This window comes from Canis lupus, chromosome 10, assembly GCF_048164855.1.
Source record: "Canis lupus baileyi chromosome 10, mCanLup2.hap1, whole genome shotgun sequence".
NCBI lineage: Eukaryota > Metazoa > Chordata > Mammalia > Carnivora > Canidae > Canis > Canis lupus.
The window spans coordinates 18,486,453-18,505,022 of NC_132847.1; the positions used below are offsets into that span (position 1 = coordinate 18,486,453).

Genomic DNA, 18,570 nt, shown 5'->3' on the forward strand with positions numbered 1-18,570 from the left:
GGAAAAGATTGATTTTGTCAGCAAATACCTCTCATGGTGCTTTTCTCAAATACTTTCCTATCTAGGCATTCCTGACACTCTTCTGGTTTAACTACCACTTCTACACTTTTTCTTTCCCTCAGGTGCCCTGACAGCTCCTCTGATTTCATTTCTGGATATTAGAGATTCCCAAGGCTTGGTCCTAGGCCCTCTTTTCATCAGCTCTCATCCATACGCCAGTGACCCCCTCATTAGTTATTAACTACAGGGTTAAAGTCCAAATGGTTCAGCATGACTTCAGGGTACCTCACACCAGAGGTACCGATAATCTTGTCCTTTGCTTTTCATGGTGCCATCACTCGGCCCATTGGCCTGTCCTTTCCTGTTCTGATATGCCATCAACATTATCACTTCCAACATTTGTTCATGCTATTCTTTAAACAAAATTTTTTTAGATTTTCTTTCTTTATTTTGAGAGAAAGAGAGAGAGAGAGAACATAAGCAGCATGTGGATTGGGGGGAGGGCAGAGAGAGAGGGAGAAGCAGACTCCCCACTGAGCAGGGAGCCCCATGTGGGGCTCCATCCCAGGACCTGAGATCATGACCTGAGCTGAAGGCAGATGCTTAACCGACTGAGCCACCCAGGCACCCCCCTTCATGCTATCCTGTCTTCCAGGTGCTCCTTCCTACTCTCTACCTTGTATTCAAATCTGCTTTATTCTCCAAGGTCCAGCTCAATCCCACCATCTCCAGGAGATGATCTCTGTTAAGCTCTGCATTTCAGTGACCACGCCCTTTGCCAAGATAGAGTCTAGGCCATTTGTCTGAGCTGTTCACTATGGCCCTTAACCGCATACCATTTTCTAACCTTATCTGCTTATCTTATTTCTCTGAATTGACTGTAAACTTTTGAGGTCAAAATTCCTTTAGGACTGGATAATAGATATTCAACAAATATTCATGTAGTTAATTTGTTTCAAAAATAAGAACTATGTAAGCTCTCTCTGAGAAGAGAAGGTATTGGTCCCCCCCGCCCATTCACAACACTACAAAAGTGGCAGCCAGTCCAGGTTTCAATCAGAATCCTCTCATGTGAAAAATCTGGATAACAGTCAGCCTTCTCAAAGAGTCTTTCATTTAGCTCTCATTCTGGATGCAATCCATGAGGCTTGCTAGAAAGGTACAAAAAAATCAGCATAAATGAATAAAGTTCTCCAAAAAAGATGGGAATATACTTCCAGAATGATCTCCAGAAATCTGTTCAGATTGCCACCCACTCCTTGGACAAGGTCTAGTGCTCTGGGGTGGTTCATCATGGTCTGTGCTGGTTCATTACTACCCGAGGTAGTAGACTCTGGAGAGTCTTAGAGTCCTCTCCTTCCCTTCATTTATTCATTGAACGTTTTCTGGACTTGGCTCTGTGATTTAACCAAAATGTGACTTAACTGAGATATAGGCTCATCCCAGGTATTGGTTCATGGCCTCAGGTCTGAGACTCACAAATCCACAGGTCTGATGTTGTAAATTCATCGCTGCACAAACAGGCTTCCCAGAGGCATAGGGATGCCCAGGTCCAGTCGAGTGGAGGAAGGGGGTGAACCCAGGAGCGGAAACCAAGGGGGTATACTCAGGGGCGGAAACCAAGGAGGCTTAAGCAGGCCCAAGGGTTACCTTTTTGACACTTTTTCAGGAATTGGCCATTCCCAGCATATACTTCTATTTCATTAATGGAACTCACACATGTAACAGTAGTTGTCTGGGGAAGGCTATTAATGTTAACTTTCCCTATGGCTTGCTCTAAAAATCATGTAAAGCGTTTTCCTGTTTTCCTTTGGAAAATGTCTACACTACATCCTGACATTTAATCTGCAGCCCTAACGGGGGTGACTAATGTGAGCTGTTGGTTCTTGGCTATTTCAAAAGTAAGCCAACTTAATCTAGTAATATCTTTTTTAGGCTCACAGGAAAAGGGGGGAAAAATGACAATTAAGTAACACAAGCAACTAGTGTGCTTTCTTTAGGCACACTTAGTAAAACAAATGTGTATTTGTTTTTAAAGTTTTGAAGGTCTGGTTTAAATAACATGTTTAGGTCTTTGAAAGCCTGGGCTATAGAGCGATTTTAAAGAAGTATATGGTTTAGGTGGGGTCTACTCCATGGCAGCCAGTATCTTGGCATTCTAGTGTGTACACAGATCTCTGGTCTATAGGAGGTTGGGAGCCGTTATACAGAGGGTGGGGTAGACAAAACAAAAAGCAGTGCTGGAATCGTGCTTGGAAAACATTTGTGGATTCAGTGTGAGCCAAAACCATGGGAACTGGACTATATCCTTAGGGTTTAATAGAGATCCAAATAGGCTTACCATGTAGTGGAAATATGAATAGCCCCAGACTACAACTGGGCAGCCAGGGCTCTGGTCTCACCTCCATGGAAACTAGCAATGCAATTAGCTGGGTTACAGTTCTGGGCCTCAGTTTCCTCACTTGTAATATGAGTAGGCTTCTAAAGGGCTTTCTAGCTTTGGCATTTCATGACCAAATCATCCTCAAAAGGCTTATCCTCCGTCTGTGTTCTCTTTCATGTCTGGTTTCCTAGGGCTCTGTAGATGGGAGGACTCTGGCTGAGTTTGTGGCACAAACTTCCAGGGCTGTAGCCCACGACTCTAGGAAGCAAAGATCAGGGTGGAGATTGTAGACGCTCACAACCACACCAGGACTCCTAAAGATTCCCTAGAGGTGTAGGCCTTTTAGGAGACATGGCCGAGATGCTGTATGTCTGGATAGGGTCCTACAAGTCTGTGGGAAGGCCATAGTTTCAGGGCCCTGCTTAGGAAGGAGCTTTGTGTGAATATGGGGGCACATTCTCCTGCTAGTGGTTTTGGTAACAGCAGGGGGAAGAGGAGTGTGGGCTGTGGGCTGGCCCTGTGTGGACCACGCAGCCTGTACTGTGTCTCGGTCCTCTCAGCCACACACTAGGGAAAGATTACCCTAGGAAAGAAACCAAGGCTCAGGGAAGTTAACTTGTCAGAAGAGAAGAGAAGGAATTCAACCCTGGTGTGCTGAGTGGCATTAGCATCATGTCTTCTTCTCCCCTTTTGTTTACAACGAATTAGACATTCATCACCCTACAAAAGTGCCTTACACCATACACCAGGACACCTGGGGGATTTCTGCCCACCAATGCATCCCTGGGTGGGAGGATGTCAGAGGGGGCTTCACATCCAAGGGAGCCAGTGAGCCTGCTCCTTCCCCATGCGCCAAACTCAGGTCAGCCTGAAGTGGAGGTTTCTCTCTTTTCCTTAAAGGGTGATTCTGCCTTAGGGGTCGTCATATTGAATTTAATGAGCTGTTCATTGTATTTTAGGACTCCACTGTTCTGCACCGCTGAAGAAAATTTCAAGGAGAATTTGGGTCAGAAATATATATGCTTTGTACTAAACAAGAATACTGTAGTTTTGTATTTAGTGGAGAGAGCAATCATGGTTTAAGAAAAAAAAGTAACCAGAAGAGAGTTATCCAAGGCAGCCTGGCTGAGACAGTGAACAGGGCTGTCCCGCTCACCTCCTGGGTGGTGATAATGAGTCTCCATGTTTCCCATGTCTCTTCCAGAAGCAAAGATGCCTATGGTTTCCCTTTTGTTTTTTTTTTTTAAACATGGTGCTGTTTCAGTCTTTCCCAGTGGATTTGTCTTTGTCTTTAGACAACTTCTAGTAATTCCCATAAATTCCCAAAGGTGTGTGATTTAGACTCTGTCCGAAGGCTTTGGAGCATGAAAGTGGCTTTTTGAATAAGTTATGTATGTTCTCTTGTGGACTACTGTAAATTAGGAGTTCAAATGAGCCACAAGCAGCATGGAAAGGAGTGAATAGAATTGATTGTCTTTCAGAAAGATGAAAAAATTTCAAATTTCCAGTTTATTCTTGAGGATCATGAATATCTCTGTACTATTAAATTGAACTGTATGAAATTGCCATCCTGTAGATCAGACATGGCAAAATGTCAGCAATTCCTCATGGCTCATCTTAACATATGAATTAACCTGTTTTCACTGAAGCACTAAGGGTAGGAATGTAAAGGTTGGAGGACTCAGACTGACACTGTCATTTTAGTTGTGTTTTCCACCTAATCACCCCAAGCATTCATTTTGTGAACCAAGAAAGCAATGAATGCAAAATAAAACCTAAGGTTATTTACAAGGGGCAGGCCTTAATGAATGATTGATATTCCTAGATAGTGCAAAAGGGCAGATGCTTAAATTTAGAGTAAGATCCGTGGATTATTTTCATTGTTCATGTGCAAACATGACCATCAAATTTCATCTACCACAAGTAAGCGAAATCAAAAAGTATTAACTAGAACTAGAATTTTTAAAAATCCAAGTTTAAATATCAACATTCTGTAGTCTGAGAGAATTCATGTCATCTGAAAACCAAATTATTGCTTATTACTAATACATGTACACGCTGGATTTGGTCTATCTATCTGGGCTTACTTTTGTGCAAACTTTTCTGTAACTTAGCAAAGTAATTTCTGAGGGGGTAGTTTATGGGAATGACAAAATGGTACAGAATATACCACTAGCAGTGAGCTATCAGAGATACACAAGTTCATCATGGCTGTGTCAGTGCTGAGTGAGAACTGTAATAAGGCAGCCAGAGGTGTCTGAGAAGCTCTTCCTAGGGGTCATTTCTTTACAGCACGTCCTGTGCAAAGCCCCGAATGGTCTTTTATCTTTGCTGCGCAAAGTGCCTGATGGTGTGGATTCTCAAACTTGCTTTAAGAGGTTAAAGGCAAACTTACGTGTTGTTGCTGGTCACAATTGAAAGAGTCGAATTTGGTTCCAGGTAATTTCATGTTATGAGCACTCATGCTGTCGCCATAATAGATACCAGATGAAACGCACTTTGTATGTTAAGGTATAAAGTAGGCCGGAGGCAAATACTTTCCTTGACCCCTTGCAGCTAGTTTCTGATTGACCGAGGGTAGTATTAAGATCAGTCATGATATTTCCTTGTTTTCTTGTTACTTGGATGAAAAACTTGAGCACACAGATTCTAGAACATTGCATTGAATTGACTTGTAAGACATTTCTGTGCTTGTTTCAGCAGTGTCAGAAAAAAGGTTCAGTTACATAATTTGTCCTATCTAGTCACTTATGCACTGAGGAAAGTCTGTAACACTGCAAGAGTTAGGAAGCTTTGGATTCTTTTGAAGGAGGATGCCCTTTGGCCTGGGGTATGCTCACTTTGTACTGTGGCTTAAAAACTCAAGTTCAGGAAAAGCCTTAAAGAAGGAAGACTCAGAGAATGTTCTACTTCCTCACAGGTGCTTTAAACGTGGTGGTCCCCATCGCCTATTAGAGGATGACATGAAGAGATTCTCAGGTCTCTAGAAAGATGTGGGGCTCTGAGGAGTCTTAGAATCTACGTGGAAGGGAAGGACCTACTGCCTTGATTTTGTCCCTCTACTTGAATAGGACTTTGTCGCGGGCATGAACACTCCTGTTTACTTTGTGCCACAGATTGGACAGCAATCTCTCATTTTCCTGTAATTGTGCCTGGCTCTCCTTCTGGCACTTTCATACAGGTCCCTGTAAGCAAAGCCCCCAGTGCCTTCCGCCAACACAGCTATAGTCCTACAAAACTCTCAGCCAGCAAACTACCCCAAAATAAGCTTTATTGCAAGAAAAGTGTCATATTTGATACATAGACCTACAAAAACAAACAAAACCAAAAACCATAAGTTTTTCCTCACAAACACTTGATTACAAATTTATAGTTTCTTTTTTTTTTTAGGTATTAAAAAAACAAAACAAAACAAACCCCCAACTGGATATGGATATAATTGGTTATGAATCTTTGGTCAGCACAGGTGTGAGAGGAGCAACCCGGAGCCTGCATGTGCTTTGGCCATTTCACATATGAGGTTTGGTCACTGGTCCAGGGACAGGTTCTTGGGTTGAGAAGTACACAGGGACGTCCTCTTAATAGCATGTCCTGGTACAGAATCTTTTTAAATGACTAAAGCAAACTAAACATCAATTCATTGTACAAACATCTTTCATACACAATAGGCTATGATAAAACGAGGCATATGGTGTATAACTACAGTATTAATGAAAATTCTAAAAAAAAATGGATTTAAAAAAACAACAACAACATATATTCCTTGGCTGTACTGCATGATTTGTTTGCACATATGGCAATCCTGAAACAGCTTGAACATAATAAATGCACCATTAATCTAAGACAGCACCAAACACTACAGAACGCCAGGCGTTCCTTTGCAGAGGACCGGCAGTTCAGCTGCCTCGGTACCGCGGGGGCGCAGCGCACCCCGGGTAGGAATGAGGTGTGATGGGGAGCACGTGTGCTTCCTTGAGGTTATACGAAGGAGATACAGTACGGTTTGGCCTGCAACGCTACTGGTCTCACAAGCAGTCAAGGTATTTTGCTACAGTGGTTGTGCTTCATCTTCGGTTGCCTGGTGTGTCTGGTGATGAGGACTGTCATCGTCACAGCGAGCTGCTCTGGCTTTTATCTCCTTTCTGAAGGATCTAATGACATTGCCGTCTTTTAAGTTAGTGATTACACTGCCCATACAGCTCTGTGTGGCTTTCTTTAAAATAATCAGATGTGTACCAGTTGGACCACTGGCAGAAAACCAAAGGAAACATCTCTTGGATCTACTGGATTTTTAAAAAGCACCTCTAAAAGAAATAGCTCAAATTTATAAATCTAAAGAAAAACAAGTGAGTTTCCCTTTTTTGTTTACATAGTTTGTTCATTTCTCCATATATTACTGCATTAAAAATAAATAAACATCTATATTTTTTTTTAATTAGCAACTATAGCAAAATACCCAAAGTGTTACAGACTGCTAACAGGAAAAAAAAAAAGCTCACATTATTTTTGTGCATTTAGTGCCATATGCTGATCTCTTGAACATTTAGTTTTAGTTTTCTTTTAATATATTTTTAAAGTGAAGTTATATAAAAAATACAGTAACCACGGTTGCCTTTGTACTCAAATCTTTGGCCATACCAGAGTCTCAATTATCCTTCCCTGGGAGGGTCAACATTCTGCAGTCTGAGACAGGGAGGCAAGAAACGAAAGTTGTCTTTTTTCCCTCTTTACAATTAGTCACCGATTTCTCCCAGGCTTCTGCAGGCTGAAACCAGGTCTGAAGGGATTAATAGAGCTGAATCTGCAGCCTCATTCTGAGAGCCTCCCCGAGCTCCCCTAGGAGGTAGTCATCCTCATTGCGGTCTTCCAGTTTCTTAAGCTCCTTCTTCTTGTAGAGAGGGACGCTAGAGATTTCCAGTGTGTACGTGCCGGGCGCGAGCCTCCTCTTGGCTGTGTGCAAGTAGCTGAGCCCGTTTCTTTGGTGGATGCGGAAGATCCCCTCATCGTTCCCTTGGGAGATGACATAGCGGATGTGGTTGTTAAGGGGCTCGATGGCAGGCATGAGTTCCAGGATGTGCTCCTTCGAGCCGAGGCCGGAGAGGTTGAACTTCATTTTCATGGGGCTGTCCATGTCGACACTCTCCAGGCTGATGTGTTCCACCTGGAGAAAGAGCAGGAAAGGATGTGGGAAGAAGGTCTAAGGCACAACCAGAGGACTGGGGAGGGACATGCTGCTAGGGCTGCAGCCACAGTGACGACTGTGTCCCCTTGGAGCCAGGAGTCGGCTGGGGGAAAAGTCAGCTCCACAGAGCCTGGAGAGCTGTACAGCCTCTCATTCACCTTTTCCAGGTCCAGTAACAGGGTTGAGCCTACAGAGAGCATTACACATTTCAAAATATTTTTGATGAGTTTATGAAATAACATACTTACTAATAAGAAAAATAATTGAAGAAATGACTGTAATTTTTATTTTTTTTGGCTGGAGTCTAAACTAGAAGTGCAGGGGGCACCTGGGTGGCTCAGTCGATTAAACTAGAAGTGCAGCTCTTAGCCAATAGTAGGGGCAGTCCCCCAGAGCAATTTTAATTCCCATGGCCTGGCTTGATGTGTAAGTGAGTGGTAACCATGAGTGGAGTGTATTTACTGAGAGCATCAGTGCAGACAGAGGCACTTGCAGAGTCCAGGGCTTGAGTTTGTACCAGCTTTGGTAAAAAATCAGTGGGGTGGGGCCCAGACAAACCAAGTCTCACTTGGTCAGAGGGGTGGGAGGTTTTAGAATGCTATCTTATGTTATTTTAAAAAATTTATTTATTTATTTTAGAGAGAGAGAGAGAGTGAGCAAGCAGGGAGAGGGACTAAGACAGAATCCTAAAGCAGACTTCACAGTGAGCACAGAGCTAGATGCAGGGTTACATCCCAGGATCATGAGATCATGACCCGAGCCAAAACCAGCAGTCAGCCACCTAACCAACTGTACCACCCGGGTGCCCCTAGAATGCTATTTGTAAGACAGGCAGAAATCCAAAGCTTTGAGTGGATGTCTTTAAGTAAGAACTTGGTTCTAGTGGCACATAAGTGCCCATTGGAAGTGCCTGGGGGGCTCAGTTGGTTAAGCGTCAGATTCTTGACTTCAGCTTGGGTTGTGAGATCGAGCCCCACACTGGGCTCCATGTTTGGCATGGAGTCTGCCTGAAATTCTCTCTCCCCCTTGCCCTCCACCCCTCCTCCTACTTGTGCACACACTTTCTCTTTCACAAATAAATTAACAAAATCTTAGAAAACAAAACAAAACATGTCCATCAGTCATCAGACAGAATCTTGTCCCCAGTACCACCATGGGAAGGTTTCATAAGCAAGATTTCCGGATTTGTAGTTAGGGGTACTTGATGAATAACTCAGTTGCCATATTTAAACATCAGTTAGTACCTAAGTCAACTTAAGGTAAATCTAACACTGGCCTGATTATTATTATAAAATAGAACCATAAACATTTTGGCTAAAGAAATCTAGCCTTATGGATTAGGAAAGCTTCAGAGGCCCAGAAAACTGAAGCAATATGGTCAACTCACACAGCCAGTTAGTTGTTGCCTAGGGGTTTTTTGGTGGGAGAATTTTGCAATGTTATCTGAAGAGGGTGGTGCTATTCCTGATCTTTGGGAAAATCATCAATATCTTTGGTTACCAGATATTATTTTGGTGACATTTACTAACAGGCACTGTTTCAATTCAATTTTGTCAGCCTTCAAGGTAAGATTTTTTTTTTTTTTTTAAAGAAGGCCCGGTGTAAAGCCCAATTGGGTTTAACCTCAAAACCCTAAGATCAAGACCTGAGCTGAGATCAAGAGTCAGATGCTTAACCAACGGAGCCCATCTAGGTGCCCCCAAAGTTTTTTAATCCTATTTTACAGTGAAAAAATTGAGGCAAAGAGAAGTTAAGTGAACATGCTCCATGTGACATGGATAATAAGTGGGGAAAACCACATAGTCATGGCCCTCCCTTTTAACTACTCAGTTAAATGCTATCAATAGCAAAGAACCACCAGCAGGCAATTTGGATCTCTAGTTTCTTACAAAATATACTTTACTTGGAGATAAAATTTTTTATGGGAAGAACACTTATCTAATAAATGTCACAGAATATGAGACCTGGTTGGCTTATCCACTGAAAATTAAATTCAGCCTAGTGTACTGCATTTGTATAAAATAGAACTGGACAAATTCAAAATAATTTGTTCTTTTGAATCATATCAAAATTGCTATTTCCTAGATGAACACCTTTTTTTTTCCCCCACTGATACAAATAAAAAACAAAATGTAGGATTTGAAGCTGTGAATCTTAAAGTTTTCTTCCCTGAGTCCTTGTGTTTGCGCTAATAACGCCACTAATTTTAGTGTGTCTCTGCCATATTGTGTCTGTGAATTAAGTTATAACATTACAAGAAAGTTTTAACTTGACAGAGGCCAAAACCTATGTAAAAAGTTCACTGCATAGTGTTACTGCATAAGGATAAAATCTTGTGACAAAACAGAGCGAGGTTTACTCACAGCTGTGGGTTCAGGTTCCTGAACACTTCTCTTCTGTCTGCCGTCTTTCTTAGAGTAGCCATTGATCTTACACTCATAGCATGCTTCTGGGGACAGAGCATTTTCCTCGTCGACCTCTGCATCCAGGGACAGGTACTGCCCTTTGTTAAATCCCATTCCTGAGACACAGTGGCTATTTGCAATGAGAAGCAAGGCATGGTTAGACTTCACCATTAACCATGACCATAGTTTTCCAGTGATAGAGCAGGGACTTCAGAAACAAGGAGCCAATGAAGTAAACTCTAAGCTTTAAACATGAAAACCTCAATATTCTTGGTAATTCTTTCCTTCAACACTTAAAACATGAGGTTCTCCCTCATTCTGAACATCAAAATTCTTCTGAGAGTGAGCTCCAGGTTTCTCGAATTTTCAATCCTAATTAGACCGAAGCAACTCAGGTATTGTTACATCAAGAAGGAAAAAAAAAGAGCAAATTATGAATTGCAAAAGAGAATTCAAAGAGAATTTCTGTTACTTTATAAGCTTAAAGCTTGTGCTTACTCTCTTTAAAAAGCTCTTTGCTGTAACTTTTGAGATTTCTGAGCTCCCATTATGGGTAGTGAGAGTCACTGAGTTGGCTCAAAATGACCCTTGTCTGGACCAAGACTGGTTTCAAGCATTATTAGGTACCAGTGGTAGACAGATTAGTCTACACCCCTCAATGCCTGACTCACTCACTGCTCTTTCTGGGAAAGGTGACCCTGACTGACTCGTACATTCCCATCCTCTGTGCTGTGAGGGCCAGCTGCCTTGATGGAAGGCTGCAGGTAGCCAGTACCTCCACCGCAGCCAACAGGACTTGAGACGGCTCACTTGGGAGAGTGCCATTAGCTGGAAGGGACCCAGCCTAGATGGTGCCACATGAACCAGACACATACTCTCTATGCTGTATAAAGCCAGATGAGCAAAGGGAGGGACAGACTCCTTCCTTAGGGACCCCTGGGCTAGCACTCGTCATATTCATGTCACTGGGAACATGGGAGCAGCATTTTTAAACATCTCTTTGTCTCGGCTTGGAGGAATCTGACTGAATCAATGTAGGCTGTTCTGAGGGGCAAGCGAGTGATCTCTGTATCTAAGTTGGCCTTACGGTCACCACAAAGGAGGCGATCCTGCTGCACTGACATAACCCATGTACCTTCCTGATGGTACTTGTTCCCATTACCCGGAGTCCTCTGAGCAGTCCTCTTGCCTCCTAGACTTTTAATCACCACTCACTTCCCTGCTGTGCCAGGACCACGCCTGCTTCCCTGGAGCCTTACCCCTGTCCCACTCTGTAGTACCCGGGAGGGCAGCCACAGAGATAGCCCCCTTCCGTGTTGGAGCAGCCATAATTGCAGGGGTTCTTGGAGGAGGAGCACTCATTGACGTCGTGGCAGGCACTGGAGAACTGGTCAAAGGAGAACCCAGAGGGACAGACGCATTTGTAACCTCCAAGGGTGTTGTAGCAGGAAGCAGAGCCGCAGGCATTGGGATTGGAGCATTCGTTCTCGTCTAGGGGCACAAAGGAAGAAGCTCTTATGTGGGGGGAGGGGCGCTGAGGTGAAGAAGAGCCCAGTGTCAAAGTCACGACGGTTTTTATGGGGAAATATCTCTAGAACCATATTTTAAAAATGTTTATTCTGATGGTTGATTGGCAAAACATATAAAATTAGAAAAAACAAAACAAAACACCAAAACCCAAAGAATCCCCCTAAAATATGGCTTTAAAAAATCCTTGCTCTACCCTTTTATGCTCTGTTTGGGCTACGTTTCTCAATATGATGGCAACCCTTGGAGAGAGACATCTGTAGTCCTTCTACTTTTATTCTCTGAACTGAAGGTTATTTCAAAAGTCTGAATCTCAGTTCCATGGAGTTAGAAAGTAGATCACTAGTTTCCAGGGGCTGCAGGGAGGGAAAAACAGAGAATGTCTGCTTATGGGTATGGAGTATCTTTCTGGGGTGATGAAATTGTGGTGATGGTGATGGTGAGAATATACTGACCACCACTGAACTGTACACATTTTGAAAAGATTTTACGGCATGTGAATTATATCTCAATTAAAAAAAACAACAACAACCCGTATCTGGGTACACTACATTCTCCCAGCAATTCCCAAATTCATTCTATATGAAGAGAAAATATACATAAAATTTTAAGTACTCAATTAAAATAATTGAAAGAAACATTATTTAATTGAATCTGTTCGACTGAAAATTTAGTATGCTTTTACTACTTGAGAACCCATGAGGCGCACACTGTGTCTTCTGAGAGAGGTTTGCATCCAGCCATCAGCTGACCTAAGTTTTGCTTGTTTAATAACTAACCTTACACTGTAAATTCCTGATGTAGGATAATTATAGGTTATACTTTCAGTTGCTCTTACTTTTATAAAATTAAAGCCTGATTGTGCTTTTTAACTTTGGAGATTGCAATTTTCCTCTAACTGTCTGGTTGATATATATAGCATGTGGCTTGACTCCTTTGGGCTTTATTATAATCCACATTTCACCCTGGGCAGAAGTCACATCTGTTCCATGGAATTCTTTTGGATTCTTGTGACTCCAATGAGCACAATGTGTCTGTTTACTGAATATGTGACAAGTTTATGTTTCAGCCCACGTGGGGAAATGGTCCATTTGCAAGTAGATGTGTGTCTGGGATGCCACAGCTCCAGGGAAGTGCATATCTGCAGTAGCTCAGTGAGATTATGGAGGATGCAGACAGTCTCTCAGTGCCCAGGCTTCTCAGACAGGAAATATAACTCCATTAAGTACAGCACACACAGGTTACTGAAAGGGCAGATATTTTTGTTTTGTTTTGTTTTGTTTTAAAGGGCAGATATTATTAGGTAACTTGTGTGTTATGATTACAGTTTCAGAATTAAATCAGGCCAACAAAGAGAGAATTCTAGATATGAAACCTGCTAGGATTACCTAATATGTATAAATTCTTAGTCTTCATTTCATGAGGAGAAAGTATTTAAATGAATTCTTAATCACCAGGCTACCTACGACATAGACCTAACTGCTGTTTTATTTCTGTATATGAAAGACTGGGCATTCTGCTACGAAGGCTTATCTGCTTTAATCATTAAATCTGACATTTATATCCAGTACTTCTCTCGTAACAGAGAATGTAAATTAGGTTATAATTAAGAAAATGGTCCTGCTATGAATATAGTATTGGACATGGTGTTAGGGAGAGAAATTATCAGGCAAAACCCATTACTTCAGTAAATGTCATTTACGTATTACTGACAAGAACATTTAAAAGTGTGTAATGTTTCTGTAAGCACCATGCTGTAGTTCATGTTTGTATGTTACAAATGTACATCGTGGTGTATTTTTATGGATGAAGGTAATCTCACTTTGAAAATATGTTCATGCTGCATACGTACTTGGAACAGACTCACGCTTCACCAAGCTGTGTTCACATTATTTTGAAGCGACCACAGAAGCAAGTGGGAGTTAATGAATACTACAAAACCAAAAACTTCACTGATACATTATTTTTCTTCATGAGCAAATGTTAATATTCACTTATTTTCAATTTTGAATAATCATAATGCTTGTAAACATTTTAGAAATGTTACCTTCCTACATCTGTACAGTCTATGTACCAGAATGGTATAGGTGTTCTCTGGCAAGTGACTGGGAATATCTTAAAGTATTCATTTGAATTAAAACTGTTTTTTTTCAGTATTAATACAAAAACTGTCCATTTTCCTTAAGTTGGCAGTAGTATTAACAGTTTAACATTACTTAAATTATCTGATGCATTGACTAGGAACAGTTTTGCTCATTTACTGAGAGATCACATAAATCTGAAACTGTTCATTCTGCACATCCCTCCTCGAGCCTATGAAATGACTAGTGATATTCACACATGCAGGAACAGATAAAAATAATTTGTGGCCTTTCAATTTGCATTTTGTCATAAGTCTTATTCTTTTGGTAACATGCTGCTTTTATTAGTTCCTGATGGTTTATTTAATTCTATCTCTGCCATATATTTGGGTTAAAATTCCAACTGGAATTATGTGGATTCAAGGCCAGGAAGTCAGCAATTAAAGTAGGGACCACCTTGAGTCCTCAATCCTGCACAGGTGAGTCTAGAACCTTTCAAAATAAATCCCTGCTGTCATACTGTGTGAGCTGCTGTAGGGTGACTGCCTTGCTGAAGTGCCTACTCAGAGGCACTTCAAAAGGGAATTAGGATGTACCATACGGTGTTGATTTTCAAGTCAGACTGATTTTTTGAAAAACTCTACAGCCCTTTTTGTTCTAGATGTTTTATAGGAAGAAGCTTCAGAAAACTTAAAAACTTGGAAATTGAGATGATTCTCTATGTATGCTCTTACTTATATTATACTGAGGATCAATTTAAAAATGAGATTTCTAGGGCAGCCCTGGTGGCCCAGCGGTTTAGCGCCGCCTTCAGCCCAGGGCATGATCCTGGAGACCTGGGATCGAGTCCCATGTCAGGCTCCCTGCATGGAGCCTGCTTCTCCCTCTGCCTGTGTCTCTGCCTCTCTCTCTCTCTCTGTGTGTCTGTCATGAATAAATAAATAAATAAATAAATAAATAATAAATAAATAAATAAATAAAAGAGATTTTTATTTAACAGGCTGACACCTATGAAGTATTAGAAGATCGTTCTTTTGCCTTAAGACCCACCAAATTAGCCAAGAAGTCCATGTTATTTTATAAAAGGTGAGTCTTTCCACTTTGCTTAGTAAACAAAGCAATATAATTATTTTAAACTGCTTTAACAGCTATCTAAAAATGTACTGTTCTCTATATTCTGAAGAGTGTGCTTATACTATGCCTCTGTTTATAAATCAAGAAATGAGGGCCTAAGGACTTTGGCAACATTTTTGTGTGGGAAGAAAAGAAATGTAAACTTAGGAAATCATTTTGATTGACTGCCTAATAATCCTTGAAAATCTGTTCGTAACTTCTTGATCATCAATGGCTTCTGCATTTCTCTGTCCGGGTGTCTATTTGTGGGGTGACAAAGCATCTGTCTTTGGCTTGGCACAAGACCAGAGCATCTCTGTGACTTTCACTGAATTGGCTTCCCTCCTAGGAAATTTATCTTGATTTTCTCTTCTCAATTCACTAAACTGTCATTAGAAATTTCTTTTGAGAAGACCACAAAGGATAAAATCAGATTAATTTATTTAGTGAATGCTCACAGTGAAATATCTGAAAAACACGTGTGGTAATTTAATCACTGCAAAGGCACAGGAAAGCACCCCGTGGTTTCTCTGCAGGACCACAGCTCCCCTTTAGGCTGGCATCTGATGTCACAATATGTTGGATGGCAGGTCTATGAAGTGCATTCAGGTGGAGCCAAGAAATGAGGCATATGCTAAGTGAATCAGCTGGCTATTCAAGTACAGAATACTGTTCTCTTTGATCAATCTCCCCTTAAAAGGAGAATTTCCACTGACTATTATCAATGCCAGAACAGGGCTGACGGCCTACAGATTTTATTTTACAAACTCTTTTGTCTAGAGTTTTCAACAGAATTAGCCCTAACTAGGTACTTTTTCTACCTTCAAATACTTAACCTTCTTCATTAAATCTATGTAACTGGAAAGCACAGAGGGATAGTCCTCATTAAGCTGATCTGAATTAATTTAGATTCATATGAAAGAGATGGAAGAGCAGTTCTTCAACCCCAAATCTAAAGATAAGAGACTGATGAAGAAAAGCCCCTGACCTTGGCAAATGATGAATCTTGACAACATCTTCAGAAAGTTAAGTTTATAAAAGCTCTAGTTTAGTTACCTTTTGGGTATCTTAAAACAACATTTGTATTCTGGATATTTTCAAACACAAATACAGAGACTAGTGTCACAGATCCCTGTGCATCCCTCAGAAGGACTGGTGTTAAAGTTCTAGGATTCAAAGGCTACACTGAAACATCAACCTTTATTATTTGTTCATCTTACACAAAGATACCTTAAGGTAAGAAAAGCAGATGCTATGTAACCAGAGAGCACTCACCAACACACTGATTCCACTGGTAATGCTGAATATACCCTTGAGGGCAGCCGCATCTGTAGCCTCCCAGGATGTTCTGACAGCCATGCTGGCACCTGTGGTTTCCATCACATTCATCCACATCTGCAAAAACAATCCCAGCATGATATTTACGCACCCTTTCCTCTACTGTTCTTAAATGCACTCCAAATACAACCTGGCTTAACTATTATCAGGGGAACTAATAAATAAGACACACAGAGAGGCTGGGAGTTTTTCCAAGTCACATGGGTATTAGTCAGCGGTGATACAAAGAATGGTTCTGAGATAGGAGCCCACTCTTTCTTCTTCTTCTTCTTCTTTCCTTCTTTCCTCCTCCTCCTCCTCCTTCTTTCTTTCTTCTTTTTCTTCTTCCTTCTTCCTCCTCCCTCCTCCTCCTTCTCCTCCTTCTTCTTCTTCTTCTTCAAGATTTATTTACTTGAGAGAGGTGGGGGGAGGGGCAAAGGGAGAGGGAGACAGAAACCCAAGCAGACTCCCTGCTGATTGTGGAGCCCCATGTGGGGCTTGATCCCACAACCCTGAGATTTTGACCTGAGCTGAAACCAAGAGTGGGTTGCTTTAATCGACTGAGCCACCCAGTTGCCCCAGAACCCACCTTGTTATGCTGTCCACCCGACCATCCCTGTCAGCTCTTGAAATAACATCTTCATTTCAGCAAATCAACAATAGCAACCACAAATGTTACATGTTTTGGATGGATTAACTGCATATGGTGTGACTTATTTGGTAGGTGATATAAATATATTTGCATTTTATATTCCAGTAGATTCAAAAGTGATTCAGACTTCTAATCCTCATGTTCGAGGGGCACCTGGGTGGCACAGATGGTTAAATGTCAGACTCTTGGTTTCAGCTCAGGTTGTGATCTCAGGGACTTGATATTGAGCCCTAATGGGACTCTGCATTTAGCGCAGAGTTGGCTTGAGATTCTCTCTTCCTCTGCCCCTTCCACTCATACTTGCTTGTGCTCTCAAATAAATCAAATCAATCAATCTTTCAAAAAAGATCACGTGGGAGGATACAAGCACTACAGAGATACCTAAAAAGTATAACTGTTAAGCACACAAAAATTTTTATTACCATTTGAGATTAGATACAAAATTAAAATATTTAAATATGTTATTTTTAGATATGATGTGGTATTGTTACAACATATGGAAAAATTTCTTTGTCCATACATGCATACTCTTCTGGAATGACAACTGAGGCTTTGAAACCTACTCATAAAGAGTGGAATAAAATTGGCATGTTTGATGTGTATATAACAAATTTATATGGATAATTAATAAATGGTATCTTATGTGGATGGTCACAGGCTGAACTCACACGTGGCAAGCAGCTGTATGTTCAGCATACTTTAAAAGTTTCAAGGGCTTCAAATATAAAACGTTAAAATGGAAATTTTTAAAATTGAATTTTTCTTGGCTACATATGAGATTTATAAATGTCCTATACTTCTTATAAAGAGTATATTAAAAACTATGAATATATTTCTAGAATCCAGATTCATAAATTTCTAAGAATAATAAAAGGGGACTAAAATCAATAAAGACTTAAATTGCAACAGTTTATAAAAATATAAGGGGATGTGTATAGTCTTATAATCCCTGGCATGAGTATTTTGTAAAAGGTACCAATTTTGTACTAGCACTTCCAATGGAGATCCTGGGGAACAGTGCAATATTTTGTTGAGTATAGGCAGATTCTTATTTTAGTCCCAGTTAAATGCCTCCTTTGACTTTACAGGAAATACCTATTTGGAAGAGTGGCTTGATAGAAAATGCCCACTGTAGAGAAGAACATGAATCAGGAGTCTCAGAACAAATAAAATGGAAATAGCAATCACATTCCCCAGTGCTTTTCACACATTTTACAATTCTCTTTGATAACTGGGTCCCTTCTTACACTTAACTTTCATACATTTAGTCATCATGCAACAAAAGTCCATCTTTTTTTTCTGAAATATTTGTACACTACTGTATACCATATTAGCTACAGAATTCCTTTTTAGTTTTTTTTTCTTTAGATCAGTAATTAGGTAAAGACCTCAGTTACTTCAAAGCCCATTTCATATAGAATTTTTGTCCTATAATATTAAAGTCTTCCTCTGCCCCCAACATGATATATGGAAATGTATGAATGAATATCAATTGCTGAGTTCTATTTCATAAATACTTTTTTTTTTTTCCCTTTTGAAATGATCTCATTTTAAAGGCTTGGAAGTTAAAAGAAAAATAGTTTGCTGTATTAGATTAAGGATTTTTGAGCAAGTAAACTCACCTTCACAGTTCAGTCCAGTGGCATCAAGAGAGAACCCTCTTTGGCATTCGCAGCTGAAACTTCCAGGCGTGTTTTGACAGATTCCCTTTGCTCCACAGAGTGAAGGCTGAGACCCACATTCATTGTTGTCTAGCAAAGCAAGAAGGAGGAGTGTCAAGCTTCCCAATCATTACATGACTCAGATTTCACTACATGAAGTGAAAACTGAGGCATGAAAGTCTAAGTTGCAAGATGTGAAAACTTTAGGGAAATGTATGCCAGGATTCACTGTCTGGGTAGAGGCAAAAG

General features: G+C 40.8%; 1 protein-coding gene across 1 annotated transcript in view; it reads right to left on the reverse strand.

The window, feature by feature from the left end:
* Positions 1-5,637: 5,637 nt before the first annotated feature.
* FBN2 (fibrillin 2) overlaps positions 5,638-18,570 on the reverse strand; it is a 240,438-nt gene continuing 227,505 nt past the window's right edge. Inside the window, exons 61-65 of the mRNA XM_072840875.1 lie at positions 18,283-18,411; positions 15,967-16,086; positions 11,230-11,461; positions 9,929-10,100; positions 5,638-7,544 (exon numbers count right to left, since the gene is read on the reverse strand). Coding sequence (XP_072696976.1) covers positions 7,170-7,544; positions 9,929-10,100; positions 11,230-11,461; positions 15,967-16,086; positions 18,283-18,411 — 1,028 coding nt within the window. The 3' untranslated portion in view covers positions 5,638-7,169. The remainder of the gene's footprint in view (positions 7,545-9,928; positions 10,101-11,229; positions 11,462-15,966; positions 16,087-18,282; positions 18,412-18,570) is intronic.